This window comes from Sycon ciliatum, chromosome 13 (assembly GCF_964019385.1).
Source record: "Sycon ciliatum chromosome 13, ocSycCili1.1, whole genome shotgun sequence".
Taxonomy (NCBI): Eukaryota; Metazoa; Porifera; class Calcarea; order Leucosolenida; family Sycettidae; genus Sycon; species Sycon ciliatum.
This window is the reverse complement of record NC_088655.1, coordinates 28,306,647-28,319,486: the sequence shown is the minus strand read 5'-3', so window position 1 is coordinate 28,319,486 and position 12,840 is coordinate 28,306,647. Positions and strand designations below refer to the sequence as shown.

Below are 12,840 nucleotides of genomic sequence, written 5' to 3'. Positions count from 1 at the left end.
AACCCGTTTGGCCTTCCATGTACCCGCAAAAGTGTACTTCACTTTCTGCAAACTTGAACTTCTTTTCAGAAAATGTGATACCGTGTTCTCGCGCCTGGTTCAAAATTCTACGCGTCCTCCCGACATGTGTATCCAACTGCTGGTCGTGGAGCAAACAATCGTCTACCACTTTGCCCATATTTCCTATATTTTGAAATGCGACATCCATTCGCTGATTGAACTCGTCGCCCGCCGCCACAAAACCTTAGGGATTGCGCGAGTACCGATACATATCGTCCCCAGGGAGTTATGAATGTGGTCAAATGGCGACACTCTTCTGCCAGCGGCACTTGCCAGTAGCCGTGTCTAGCATCCGGTGTCGTGAAATACTTGAGAGGTTGCGCACAAAGAAAATTCGTACAGTCCATTTCAAAACTATAGACGCGTACCTAGGCAAAAACCGTTATGCCAGCATCTATACCACATAAAATCTGTGATCACTTTGTGCATAAAATTTTCCAAATTGGGCGTCTGTTATCCAATCGTTTAGAAACTATATGAGAGTAATTGTGGAGCGATCCTGAGCAATATTCCGAAACCTATTCTCAAAAAGGTCCAGCCAAATTTGAAATATTTCAAAAACCCTACGCGTCTATAGTTTTGAAATGGACTGTAGTGCCGTAACGAATATTTTTAACGCAAAAAGCTAACGAATATTCGTAAACCGTGAGGTTGCGCACCAGGCGTGAACTTTTTCGTAGTGGGTCGACACAGCGGCCGCGCGGTGCGAAGAGTCAAGACAGGGAGTTGTAAAATATCAGCATTCTAGTACTCCAGGTGACGAAACATATTTTCGTAGATATGTTCTGTTTCGGTCGCGTTTGGACGGATCTTCGTAGTAACTTTCGTTACTCGAACCCGGCCGGAAGGTCGGAATCTTACGAATTTTCGTTGTGCGCAACCTCTCAATTGTGTAGTGCCAATATCGGATAGTGTGTCGCGAATGGTGAGCGCCGGGTGAACGCACCTTATTATTATTATTATCAAGAGTAGATAAATGTTGATCTACTCTTGTTATTATTACTCGCATGTACGCGTTGGAGTCAACCATGCAAGCATGATTCACAACTTCACTTATGCTGAACATGATAAACAGCTTAAAACAGGACTATGACAGGGGAAAAAATTGAGCTAGAACGATGATATATTTATGGTAATTATATTTATTTATTTATTTATTTATTTATTTATTCAACATCTCCTGGCCCGTCCGAAGACTGCCAATAAACATGAGCGGTCAGGTGATAGCCAACCATCATATACAATGTAGCTCATGGGTGTTGAAGATATTTCATTATGTCATTTAGGTATGAATATTGCAGCCTGAGTGATACTAATAGTGCTATTTCCTGAGTTCGACTGTTTCAGGATCTGTCGGAATGCGGTGGTTGCACAAGAACAACTGCAAAGCAAACAGAAGCTAGAGAATACCACAATATAAATTATAATAAATTGGTGCGAAATAATGAGAAGAACACAATGACGCCCAAAGGCGCTAAATACGAAATTAAGACCTTTACTGGCTTGTATATTCCATGGGGACGTTACACATCAACTACTTCGGAAGTAAAAACAAAGTTCACCTTGTCAAAGCACTAGTCTATCGTGCCCATCGTAACTGCTCTCCTCACCTTCTACAAGAAGAACTGAGGCGCCTCACATCAATTTGATTGATTGATTTTATTTTACTTCGCAAGTTCAAACGGGTTCCTGGACCAGTTATATGAAAGCGAAGGATAGAATTTGCCAAAATCCTAATGAGAAACAGCATAGGCAACATTATCATGGAAGTGGAGTACTATGCGAGCAAATTTTGACAAACAATGGGTACACTTCGTCACTACTAACAAAACTCATTAATAACAAACCAATCACGCAGGATCCGAAACCATTTGGACCAGACAGGTGCCCCGTGGTACTCCGCTAACCCTGGGTGGATGCTGGTTCTGCGCGCGTCGAGAAGGAGGTGCGCAGCATTGTCTGTTCGTCTTACCCTTGCGTGAAATTGTATGTAGTATTTGGAACGAGGCGTGCGTTCAGTGTGAAGTAGGACATTCTACCTACCCTTACGGCCTTATTAGAAGCAATCTTATCTATTTTTTCAGTGTCGAGAATGTGAAAATTGGTACGTAGGTAGAACCTTTCAGCGTTCAAGAAAGCCGTCACTTCATCTTCTGTCCATCTTCAATAGCACGTTCATGCAAAATTGCAAATACATGTACCTGTACCGTTCTGAAGCACAGTAGCGACAATCCGACAGTGGCCACACGCCGTCTTCTCCAAATGAGGTTCTACCGTTCCAATTCAGATTCCCCCAAAAAATCTCCAAATAACTAATAGTACTAGATTTCCACCAAGCTCGTTAGAATCTTGTGAACCGTCAACATGCAGGCATTTCAAGTATTCGAGCGTGCGTAGATTCTGCTGAGCGGCTCAAGAACATTCGCCACGGCAAAAAAGTCGATGTGAAAGATGTCACATTGGTGGACGAAATTACCAAAATCGGAAGAAGGTATTCGACCCAGTTCGACTATCCTAGACTGGATTGGCAATGTCCAACAATCGGATTCGTATTGTATGGGATCTCATGAGCTAGTGTGCCAAAGGGCGTTTACTTGGAGCTTCAGTTTATCACCTTCTCCGAAAGAGGCCTTTTCTGAGATTTGGCCGATGGACATGTAGTGATGTACCGTGACTGGGCTAAAATCATGCATATTTACCAGTACTGAACGTTTTGATGTGAGCGCAGTGTGCATGTATATGGCTGGTGTGGGCAGGGTGTTCCGAGTGAGATACATGTAAATCAATGACTTGTACATGCACAACACAATGGCCTATAACGCAGTTAATGAGCAACTCACACTTGAGTTGCTACATGCTTGGTTACTGCTGGATGAGACAGCTAGCAGCCACTGCTGGTATTGTGGGTCGGGCAGATCATAATAATAATAATATTAATAATGATTCTCAGTCGCACCTCCAGCGTGCAGTACAACGGCCAACGCGTCGCCAAAGTTTTTAGCAAATAACTGCGGCAGCATCACGAGTAGTAGAAACTGGGGGCTATGCTGACGAGGGAGGACAGGTAGACGAGGCGCCACGCTGGCAGATTTGACGAACCATGCACTGTACTGGCTTCAGTGCAGTGATCTGTACGCCTGGATCTACCCACGTAAATCGTTGCCACGTAGATCTACACCCTGAGCTCATGTCTGTCACCAGTGGTCACTCATGACATGAAGGATTGAAGCCGAGGTCCGAGGATCAGGAGGAGTCGCTGTACTGTCTGTATACTCACTACACTTTTTTAGTAGATCTACAGACTGTAGCTGTGTAGCCTACCTAGGCCTAGTAGATCTACTACTACTAGTAGTCATGGTAGTACTAGTAGTACTAGTAGGCTAGGAGTAGGCGGAGTCGCTGTGGTATACCATGAATACTCACAATCACATGCCTCAAAATCAAATCGCTCGATCGACGTAATCGTTGGTCTGCGGCTCGCCGGCGTTCACTGCCGCTTACTCGACTCCCTGATCTCGTAGATCTACACAGAAAAGCTGCTTTATACCGCACGACCCGCATGCGGGTGGTGCGGGATAAAGAGCAGGCGCGCTAGGCGCTAGCTAGCCAGCTATCGCGCTGGCTCCTAGTAGTACTAGTCCTACCTGAGTCCTGACGTAATCCTTGACTTATTTTTGATGACGTAAATTTTAGTTTAAATATGTACCGCTTTGCATCTTTTTCACGCGTTCAGCTGCAAAATTGTTTTCAAGGCTCAAGTCAAAAGCACTTCGGCTTCACCAAAAATTGATCAGTCGCAGTGTGCAAGAGAAAGTAATCAGTTGAGGCTTTTGAAGACTGATCGAGGTGTTTCGATCTTCAGAGATTGTTTTGAAAATGGCATCTAAAATAAAGTTGCAGAGTAATGACGGCGAGGTGTTCGATGTCGAAATCAACGTTGCCCAGCAGGCTGTAACAATCAAGACCATGTTAGAGGACCTTGGCCATACCGACGATGACGACGATGAGCCTGTGCCTTTGCCCAATGTGAATGCCACCATTATGAGAAAGGTGATTTCTTGGTGCACGCAGCACCAGAACGACCCAGCAGTGCCAGAGGATGATTCCATAGATGCCAGAGAGAAAAGAACCGACAACATTGATAGCTGGGACATGGAATTTTTGAAAGTTGACCAAGGAACTCTCTTTGAGCTCATCTTAGCTGCGAATTACTTGGACATCAAGGTGAGACTATTTTCTTTTTTTGATTTATTCGTTCGAGCTGTATGTCGTTTCGTCTATGTTGCATCGTACTTCTTTTCTAGCGAATCCTTTCATATTGTGTTTGCGATGCCCTGTCAGTAACCGGCTGAGAGCTGGTGCCATGGCTAGGAGGTCTGCATTATTGGTTTCGTTCTCAAATCAGAATAATTGTTTTATTAATTTGCATCTGTCTGTGTGTGTGTGTGTGGTACGTGGTGTGCGTATGAGAGTGGGTGGGAGAGTGGGTGGGTGAGTGGGTGTGTAGGTTGGGTGTGTAGGTTGTGTGTGTGTGTTTGTGTGGGTTGAAAAGAATACAATCCTACACACATGTCACAATCACAAGTTGGTGCTGAGTATGTTCTTATGTACAAGTTTGTATCATTATTTTGATTGTGGCCTTGTACATGTGTGTAGTTTGGGCATAGCAATGCTATCAACTTCACCCTGCTGACAGCACGCACACATGCACACACACACACACACACACACCTTGACCTTGATACGCGTTACCTTGGTAAGTTACCTGGTCCCCGTCAGGGGAGAGGGGTGGAAGAGGCTGACGAGCAGCACTTCTGATGGCGCACTAGGTGATGACGTGGTCGGAACTTCCTGTGGCATGGGCACTGGAATGGGATGTCTGCCCTTTCTGACGCTGTCTTGCGTTTCGTGCGGTCGTACTTGTGGCTGGCCAAGCCGCTGCGGGACTTGAAACTGCGGTGTGAGGTGCTTCACTGCGAAGTAACTGTAGGGAGCAGGTTGGTGACCGCACTGATGGATAGCCATTCCATGGGGACTGCGGAACCAACGTTGGCAAAGACGACACTGGCAAGCGCCGGCCTGGTTACAAACAGGTTTTTGCCGTTCCGCTAATCATTTGTGACGTTTCTCTCACACACACACACACGCGCGCGTAGTGTGGGAGTTGATTGAGATGTACAGTGCTGCTCTCTGTTTGCACCTAGCAGCATTTCATTGAGCGGCACTGTACTCTGTTCTGGTTGTCTACGGTGTTGTAGGAAGTAGTTGTGTGATGTGTGGCTTACATTGCATTGGTCTACCAGATCTCTTCATACGGATTGTGCTTGTGCTCTCTCTCTCTCTCTCTCTCTCTCTCTCTCTCTCTCTCTCTCTCTCTCTCTCTCTCTCTCTCCCTCCCCCTCTGTCTGTCTGTCTATCTCCCTTTCCATCTCCCTTCCTCGCTGTCTCTATCTATCTATCTCTCTCTTTGTCCAACCCAGGGCCTTTTGGATGTCACTTGCAAAACAGTCGCTAATATGATCAAAGGCAAGACTCCCGAGGAGATCCGAAAGACCTTTAATATCAAGAATGACTTCACAGCTGAGGAGGAAGAGCAGATTCGCAAGGAGAACGACTGGTGCGAAGACAAATAGGAGGACAGTCATCAAGCTGTTGATCGCCTGCGTTCGCTCGCTCTACTGTCGCGTTCATCCGTATGTACATTGCATGGTACTATGCTATGCTGCTTTTGCTGTTGCTACCCCCCCCCCCCCCCCCCCCCTCTCCATGCTGAACATGCTTCTAGTAGGCTCAAATTGTGATATCTTTAGGACAAATATCTGATATGCGTATATGGATCAAAACGCTGCCCCCCCCCCCCCCCCCAACCCTCCATATACGCACGCAGTCTTGTTTTACTTCCCGGGCATGCCTACAAGAAAACATACGCGCGCGCGCGCGCGCACAGACCCGCATGTGGTGGGCTCCTTGGCTCCTTTTCAGCTTTGCGTGTTGTTTTACTCTTGCTGTTGCTGTTCTAGTTCCGCTGTAGGTGGTCTGCACCCATCATGTTTATGCTTAGTGTACAAAATTAATGCTGTTCTTATTCATTATGCATTATTTAATGTAGCGTGGCGCTTTGACTGTGGCCAAATCGGTCCTGGTTCTTTTTATTTTAATTCTGTGTGTTTGTGAACAGCCGGCCAAGCTATCCAGCTTCTCTCGCTCTCTCTTTCGCTCTCTATCTCCTTGAGACTGTCTCTCAAATTGCAGCTCATCCTTATGCTAACAGTGTGACAGTGTGTGACGTCTGTGTTGTCCGCACTCAATTTCTACATTGTGTGTACTATGTACCTATGGCCTTACATTCCTGATGCGTAATTTGATCTGCAAGTAGTAGCTGAACAACTATTCCGTACTGTGTCTGTGTGGATGTGTGGTGGCAGTGGTGGTGATGGTGCCAGTGTTGTTGGTGGTGTTGACGGTGGTGGTGGCAGTGGTGATGGTGGTGGTGGCAGTGGTGATGGTGGTGGTGGCAGTGGTGTTGGAGGGGTCAAGCAATTGGTCACTGATTATCAGATACCGTGCCGAATTTGCTCTTGCGCGTTCCGCACGTCTAGTTTCATGCTGCACTGTGTATTCGCAGGAGCTGAAGAACGAGCATGCCTGCATGCGTGTATGCATGCAGGCACCAAGCACAGCATACCGGTATCATACCTACCAACCACCCCAATGTGTCCGGGACCGTCCCGATACCGATGCTGGTAATACCGTAAAGTACCGCCAGAGCGCCCCACCATCTCGTCCTTTCGTGGTTGTATTGTGGAGGTGGTCTCCTGTCTGTAGGTCATACGACACGAACTTCGTACACATATTGCAAGTTGTGCAGTCAATCCATACCTTCGAGCGGACACGAGCTCCACACAAAAACCTGCTTGTGACCTTAGTACACTAAGGTTCTCACACCGTACAAACTTCGTTGCATTCTGCCATACGATTTTCCTTTCCCTGGCTGTAAAATCAAGGTGGGGCGCTCTGGCGGTACCGTAAATAAGCACCCAAAAGTGCATTTGTCGCATGCCTCGCGGCACATTTGTATGCATTTCATACCAAGGTATCGTAATAAGTATGTCATTGTCCTCATCTGCAGGCTTGCAAAGGTTGGTTGCAGGTACATGTATGCAACATGCAGCATGCGCTTGGCCTACGTACGTACATCGCTGCTCAATGAAATCCGATCCCGCGCGAATCAAGGTTGCGCCCTGCACGAATTCACATCCCAATCATGCAGTGTTTGCAGCAGGGAGTCGTAAAATACCGGTATTATACGACTCCCTGGTTTGCAGGTCCAGGGCTGCACAGGACCGGCCCTGGGCCGAGTGTAGAATTCACCGGCTTGATCAGATTTCATCGACACACGACAGCGGACTGCACTATAGTGCACTGTATTGTGGTCACACACGCAGCTCAGCTGTATTGCCCCACAGACCTGCATGCAATACATGTTCCCATCATCTACTAGCACCAGTAAATCCAGTAGCTCACAGTCCACACATGGGTAAAAGCATGCAGCAGAATCACATCAAGAGTACAGTCAGATCTCGCTTATCCGGTCCTCTTTTATCCGGATCCCTCGCCACCTGGAAGAAAATAGCTGGTTACAGATTTACAGCATACGTGATGCATCCAACATAACCGGTGTTCGGTTATCCGGTTCCCTCGCCTAGCCGGATATTCTCTGCCTCCCACCAAGACTAACTGCAGAACCATCCATTATTGTTTTCAAGAATGAGCTTCGCAAACTCACTTGCAAACATAGTGCTTCGCTCTCCGGTATGCCTACGCCATGTACATAACCCCCCCCCCCCCCCCCCCGTGTGCTCCCCAACGCATTCACGCTGCACAACTTTTCACTACTTTCACTTTAGCTCATACGTGTACATGTACATCCTTCAAAGCGGTGAACCCCTTGATAGGCGACAAGCCTCTGGGTCATCCTAATAAAGATATTATTATTTATATATTATTCTCGTGGAAAAGGGATGTGTGCGGTTAAAGCGAGGTCTGACTGTACCTGTAGTCTGCAGACCAGGGAGTATTCCACTACTACCTGGTCTGCAGACTACAGCCTACAGGTACTAGCAAGAGTACATAACCCCCAAGAGTGTGCAACTCCAGCTATGGGGTCTGCGACGGCAGAACTTCACATCGCGTGATGAACCCGTGCACATTATTTGCGTGAAGTTCTGCCGTCGCAGCACAGCATAGAGGTTGTGCAGGCAGTTGCACACTCTTGGGGTTATGTACTCTTGCTACTAGTATGTTCTTACATGCTGTTAGATTGACAGCATGAAACAAGGTGCAGGACACTGCGTTCGGAAACAGTGACCTTACTACAACCTTCCGCGGTTGGCAGAGCCCCGGTCCCTTCGGACCATTTGAACCACATGGGTGTCAATATGTGTGAACTATAACAAGGTTTATGTAATACTAGTTTTTATAATTCCATGTATGTTCTGGCAGTAGTTTTCGTTGCCATACGAGCCATCTGAAACCTCGAGTTCGCAAGCAGCACACTGATGTAAAATTGTCCCAGTCAACCAAATCCAGTGCACTCGTGTATGATGCACCCTGCTTTATAGCGAACCAATAAATAACGCAGCCAACGTTGGAAAGAGGAAATGGAATACCCTTGTCTAATTTACGAAAGTTATAAAAAAAACTTGCAAAACTTGTTGGTTTGCATTGCAGAATGGCGTGTTCCGTAGCTATTGAGAAGCATCCAGGAGCATCTAGTACATACGTCAAGTACGCACTTTGCTAGAGTCTAAACATGACAACGACAGGGTTACAGTGAAGGATTCGGGCAGGGAATGCTTTGCGTTTTCGCAATTTCCCCGCGGAGGAAATTCGAGAATTTTTGAAGCCCTGCTCCAGTCAAGTTGGACGAATCGCTCGCAGCCGCAACACCACCGCACCAGTCCTGTTGCCCGAGTCACTGATAGCCGCAACACCCAGCTCCAGTCCAGTCGCTCACAGCTGTGACACCCGGCACCAGGCCAGCTCCACGGGTCACTGATACCCAGCGACACTCCCGTTTCAAATGTCGAGGTCATCGTCCGGGTCTTCCTCGTCGAAATCGTCGGCATCGTCCGGTTGATAGTAGATCTGGCCACCACCCGCGGCACCGAGCTGACCCGACGAGGGACCTCCGGCAACGGAGCGATCGCGTTTCTGCACCTGCGTATACGGCAAGACGACGTTGGAGCGAGCCTCTTTCTCCTTGCTGGTCAGGCGTAAGTTGAACGTCAGGTTGGCCGTCGGATCGGGCTGCAAACAGACACGCAGAGAGAGAGAGAGAGAGAGAGAGAGAGAGAGAGAGAGAGAGAGAGAGAGAGAGAGAGAGAGAGAGAGAGAGAGAGAGAGAGAGAGAGGGAGAGAGAGAGGAGAGAGAGAGAGAGAGAGAGAGAGAGAGAGAGAGAGAGAGAGAGAGAGAGAGAGAGAGAGAGAGAGAGAGAGAGAGAGAGAGAGAGAGAGAGAGAGAGAGAGAGAGAGAGAGAGAGAGAGAGAGAGAGAGAGAGGGAGAGAGAGAGAGAGGAGAGAGAGAGTTTTGGCAGGCGTTGGGTGTTCTTGCAAAACATTCCCGTGCAGCTGGCGTGTGTGTGTTTGTGTGTGTGTTTGCGTACATGTGTGTGCGTGGGGGGGGGGGGGGGGGGGGGTGGTGCACGTGAATGTTCGTGCGGGGGCAAACTTGTGTCTGCGCATGCGTGGCTTTGTGTGAGAGGAGAAACTCAAGCATCACACCCCTGCCTGGATATGCTACGGATGGCAGATGGCAATCCTCTCTCTCTTTCACTACCGCATGTACACAATTTCCCCGATTGTAAGTCGCACCCTCATTTCCAGGTCCATGTCATATCTTAATGTGCGCAAGCTCCACTTCAGCCACTTCATTAAATGGAAAACCTTGCACACACACCATCTTCAATCCAAGTGGTCTCTGATGGCTCCTGGCCGAAAATTTCATTGCGAATTATTGTAATTTGCAGCGAAGAGACCACTTGGATTGAAGATGGTGTGGGTGTAAGGTTTTCCATGTCATATCGTTCCGACATATTCATTTAAGAAGTAATTATGCTCAAGTGTAAGTCGCAGCCCCTCTGTTGGCCCTGAAGTTAAATGTAAAAAAAAGGTGCGACCTATATTCAGGGGAATACAGTACTTTCTTTTTTCTTTTCTTTTTTCTTTTTTACTGGGAACACAGCCGGAACACAGCCGGAACACAGCCGGAACACAGCCCTACAAAGAGACATGTGGAGACAAACACAAAACAAGACACAGGGGATGTAGGGACGACGTGCCGATGTACAGGGAGCAACTCGACCGACCAGACTGTCGACGGCACTTTGCCGTACTTACGGCTGTGCTGCCAGGCGCCGTTGCAGTTGCCGCTGTTGTGTCGTCCTCCGCGTTGGCGTCAAACACACGCGTGTGAAGCTGCAGTGTGCTCGAGATTGCCAGTAGGCACGTCTGCATGCGTGTACAAACGTAGGCACATGCACACACACACACACACATGGACACACACACACACACACAGATGCACGCAGGTGGGCGCACATGCACACGCACATACACACACAGTGAAACGTACATACACATTTCCACGTGTTGTATACATTATGACCGCACCATCACGGAAGAAATTCAACACAAGCATTGGTGGTTCAGTGGTAGAATCCTCGCCTGCCACGCGGGGGGCCCGGGTTCGATTCCCGGCCAATGCATTTTTTTTCCATTTTCAAACGATTTTTTCTTCACCAATTTTTGTTCCAGGGCAGATTGTATACATGTGGGATCGACATGTGACAATTTTTGGCCAAATGGCCACATTCCTTTTTGATTGGCTAGCTCCCATGCAGAAATACCCTGGGGAATCAATCAGTAGCGCGAAGTTTATAAAAATTATTGGGTCGTGAACGAACAAGAGGCCAGAGCACCGAGCAAACATATTTTAAAAATATTTCTCCAGGGGTTTAAAAATAAAGGAAATGAATTCCATCCTCGGAATGGAATTCACTCATAAACATACGAAAAACGAAGAGACCTGCACTGCAAGACACTTTACAAGCGGCTTGAGAATACATGCCTGGGAGAAGAGAGACTGCGGGTTAAAATCAAGCCGGCAATTCAGCCAGCATCATTGTAATCTGGATCATTGTAATCTGGGTGCGAGCCAAAATTGCAAGTCAACCGACATTGTACATATGACATGTACATGCATGCGATTTTCGTCGTCCAGCACAGCAAGCTGTGTTTGTTTCAGAGGGAGGGGAGGGGTCCAAGTACGAAATGAACGATGTTCGTTTCAGGGACGACAGAAAACTTTTGCGACGACCCCTAAAGTGAAGCAACTTCACGTAAGTGGGCGAGAAAACCCGTCAGTTTGCAAGTTTGCACTCCTCTTACGGAAAGTTGTCTTCGTAGAGTACGTAGGTAGGGCTCCGATAACGTAGGTGCTCCGTAAGTGGATTGGGGTAAAAAAATTATGACTCTCTCCCCAGGTCTGTTGCAAAAGAAGGATCCGCGAGCGGGATTCGAACCCAGCACCCCTGTTTTTCCGGGACAGTACCCTACCGATTAGGCTACCGGGGATCACACACACACACGTGAGCCCTACTTGCTACAGGTCGACCCGGCCGTTTACCGCCGCATTCCGAGTTGTCAAGGGTAAATACGTGATTCGAAAACTCTGTATGGCGGAACACAGATCCACATGTAGTCTACGTAAGACTTTCCGTAGGTCGACTACATTTTTTTACAAACGTAATTACGTCATGCGGAACATCTCTATTCCTATATCTGCGTATAAGAAATCTTTTTACTTGTAAAAAAAAGAACATCTCTATTCCAGACAGAATATGGGGGGTAAAAAGAAGAAGAACAAATGCATTGGCCGGGAATCGAACCCGGGCCCCCCGCGTGGCAGGCGAGGATTCTACCACTGAACCACCAATGCTGGACAAGGTGATTTGTCCTCATCTTAGCTCCTGAACATACCAAGTATTACCAAGAGTACGAGGTGAATTGCTATTTCTGGACATTGGACATTTCTGGACATTTCGAGTAAAATAATTTTTCGTCGCGTGTAGAGTCAAGTCAGTCAGGTTGATGAAGTTTTTTCTTGTTGTAGTTGACAGCTGGGCTGTTGTAGTTTCTCCTCGTGTCGGTGCCTTGTTGATAGCCTTTTCGTGGGAGGCATTTCAACGAGTTTTGTGGTACTATGTCGCATGAGAATTTTGAGTAAAATAAGAAGTAATGGACGAATCGTTGGCTTCCCCATGTGCCCTCCACTTCAGACGCTGTATAGTCTTGGACCTGTTGGCTGGAAGTGTGAAGAGGCCAACTGCAGTCCACCAATAGAAAAAATAACAAAAATGGTGCAGTATAGGATGCCTATTGACGCTTTTTTACTTTCATGTCCAGAATTCCATACACTGAAATTTAGGCCAAAAAATTGGCCTGTCGAAAACATCCTGCTATAAAGTCTCTGGGATCACAGCATGAGCAATTGTCACATATTTGGAAAGATGAAGGATTAGGCAATAAAATAGATACAAATAGATATGAAAATGTAAAACACACAGCCAGTGGGCCTCTATTTTATTTTCATGTCCAGAAATTGCTATTCACCTCGTACGTACCGGAAACCCCCAGAGTGTGCAACGCCTGATCCAGCTCTGCATAGGGTCTTGGTCGAGCCTAATCGGGTCTTTGCGCATAACACCGTACACATCTGAG

The 12,840-nt window shown here is 47.3% G+C and overlaps 2 protein-coding genes and 2 non-coding genes across 4 annotated transcripts in view; 2 read left to right on the top strand and 2 right to left on the bottom strand.

Moving 5' to 3' along the window:
* The first annotated feature begins 3,802 nt into the window (after window positions 1-3,802).
* On the top strand, window positions 3,803-6,450 carry LOC135829367 (S-phase kinase-associated protein 1-like). The gene is made up of 2 exons (XM_065341771.1): window positions 3,803-4,284; window positions 5,541-6,450. Exons 1-2 carry the CDS (start codon window positions 3,937-3,939, stop codon window positions 5,691-5,693), a joined length of 501 nt encoding a protein of 166 aa, XP_065197843.1. The 5' UTR covers window positions 3,803-3,936; the 3' UTR covers window positions 5,694-6,450.
* A 2,171-nt stretch (window positions 6,451-8,621) lies between these two features.
* LOC135829942 (elongator complex protein 5-like) overlaps window positions 8,622-12,840 on the bottom strand; it is a 15,857-nt gene continuing 11,638 nt past the window's right edge. Inside the window, exons 5-6 of the mRNA XM_065342337.1 lie at window positions 10,459-10,569; window positions 8,622-9,369 (exon numbers count right to left, since the gene is read on the bottom strand). Coding sequence (XP_065198409.1) covers window positions 9,139-9,369; window positions 10,459-10,569 — 342 coding nt within the window. The 3' untranslated portion in view covers window positions 8,622-9,138. The remainder of the gene's footprint in view (window positions 9,370-10,458; window positions 10,570-12,840) is intronic.
* Trnag-gcc (transfer RNA glycine (anticodon GCC)) lies at window positions 10,756-10,826 on the top strand. The gene has a single exon. It is a non-coding gene; the product is annotated as a tRNA-Gly (tRNA).
* Trnag-gcc (transfer RNA glycine (anticodon GCC)) lies at window positions 11,988-12,058 on the bottom strand. Its single transcript has one exon. It is a non-coding gene; the product is annotated as a tRNA-Gly (tRNA).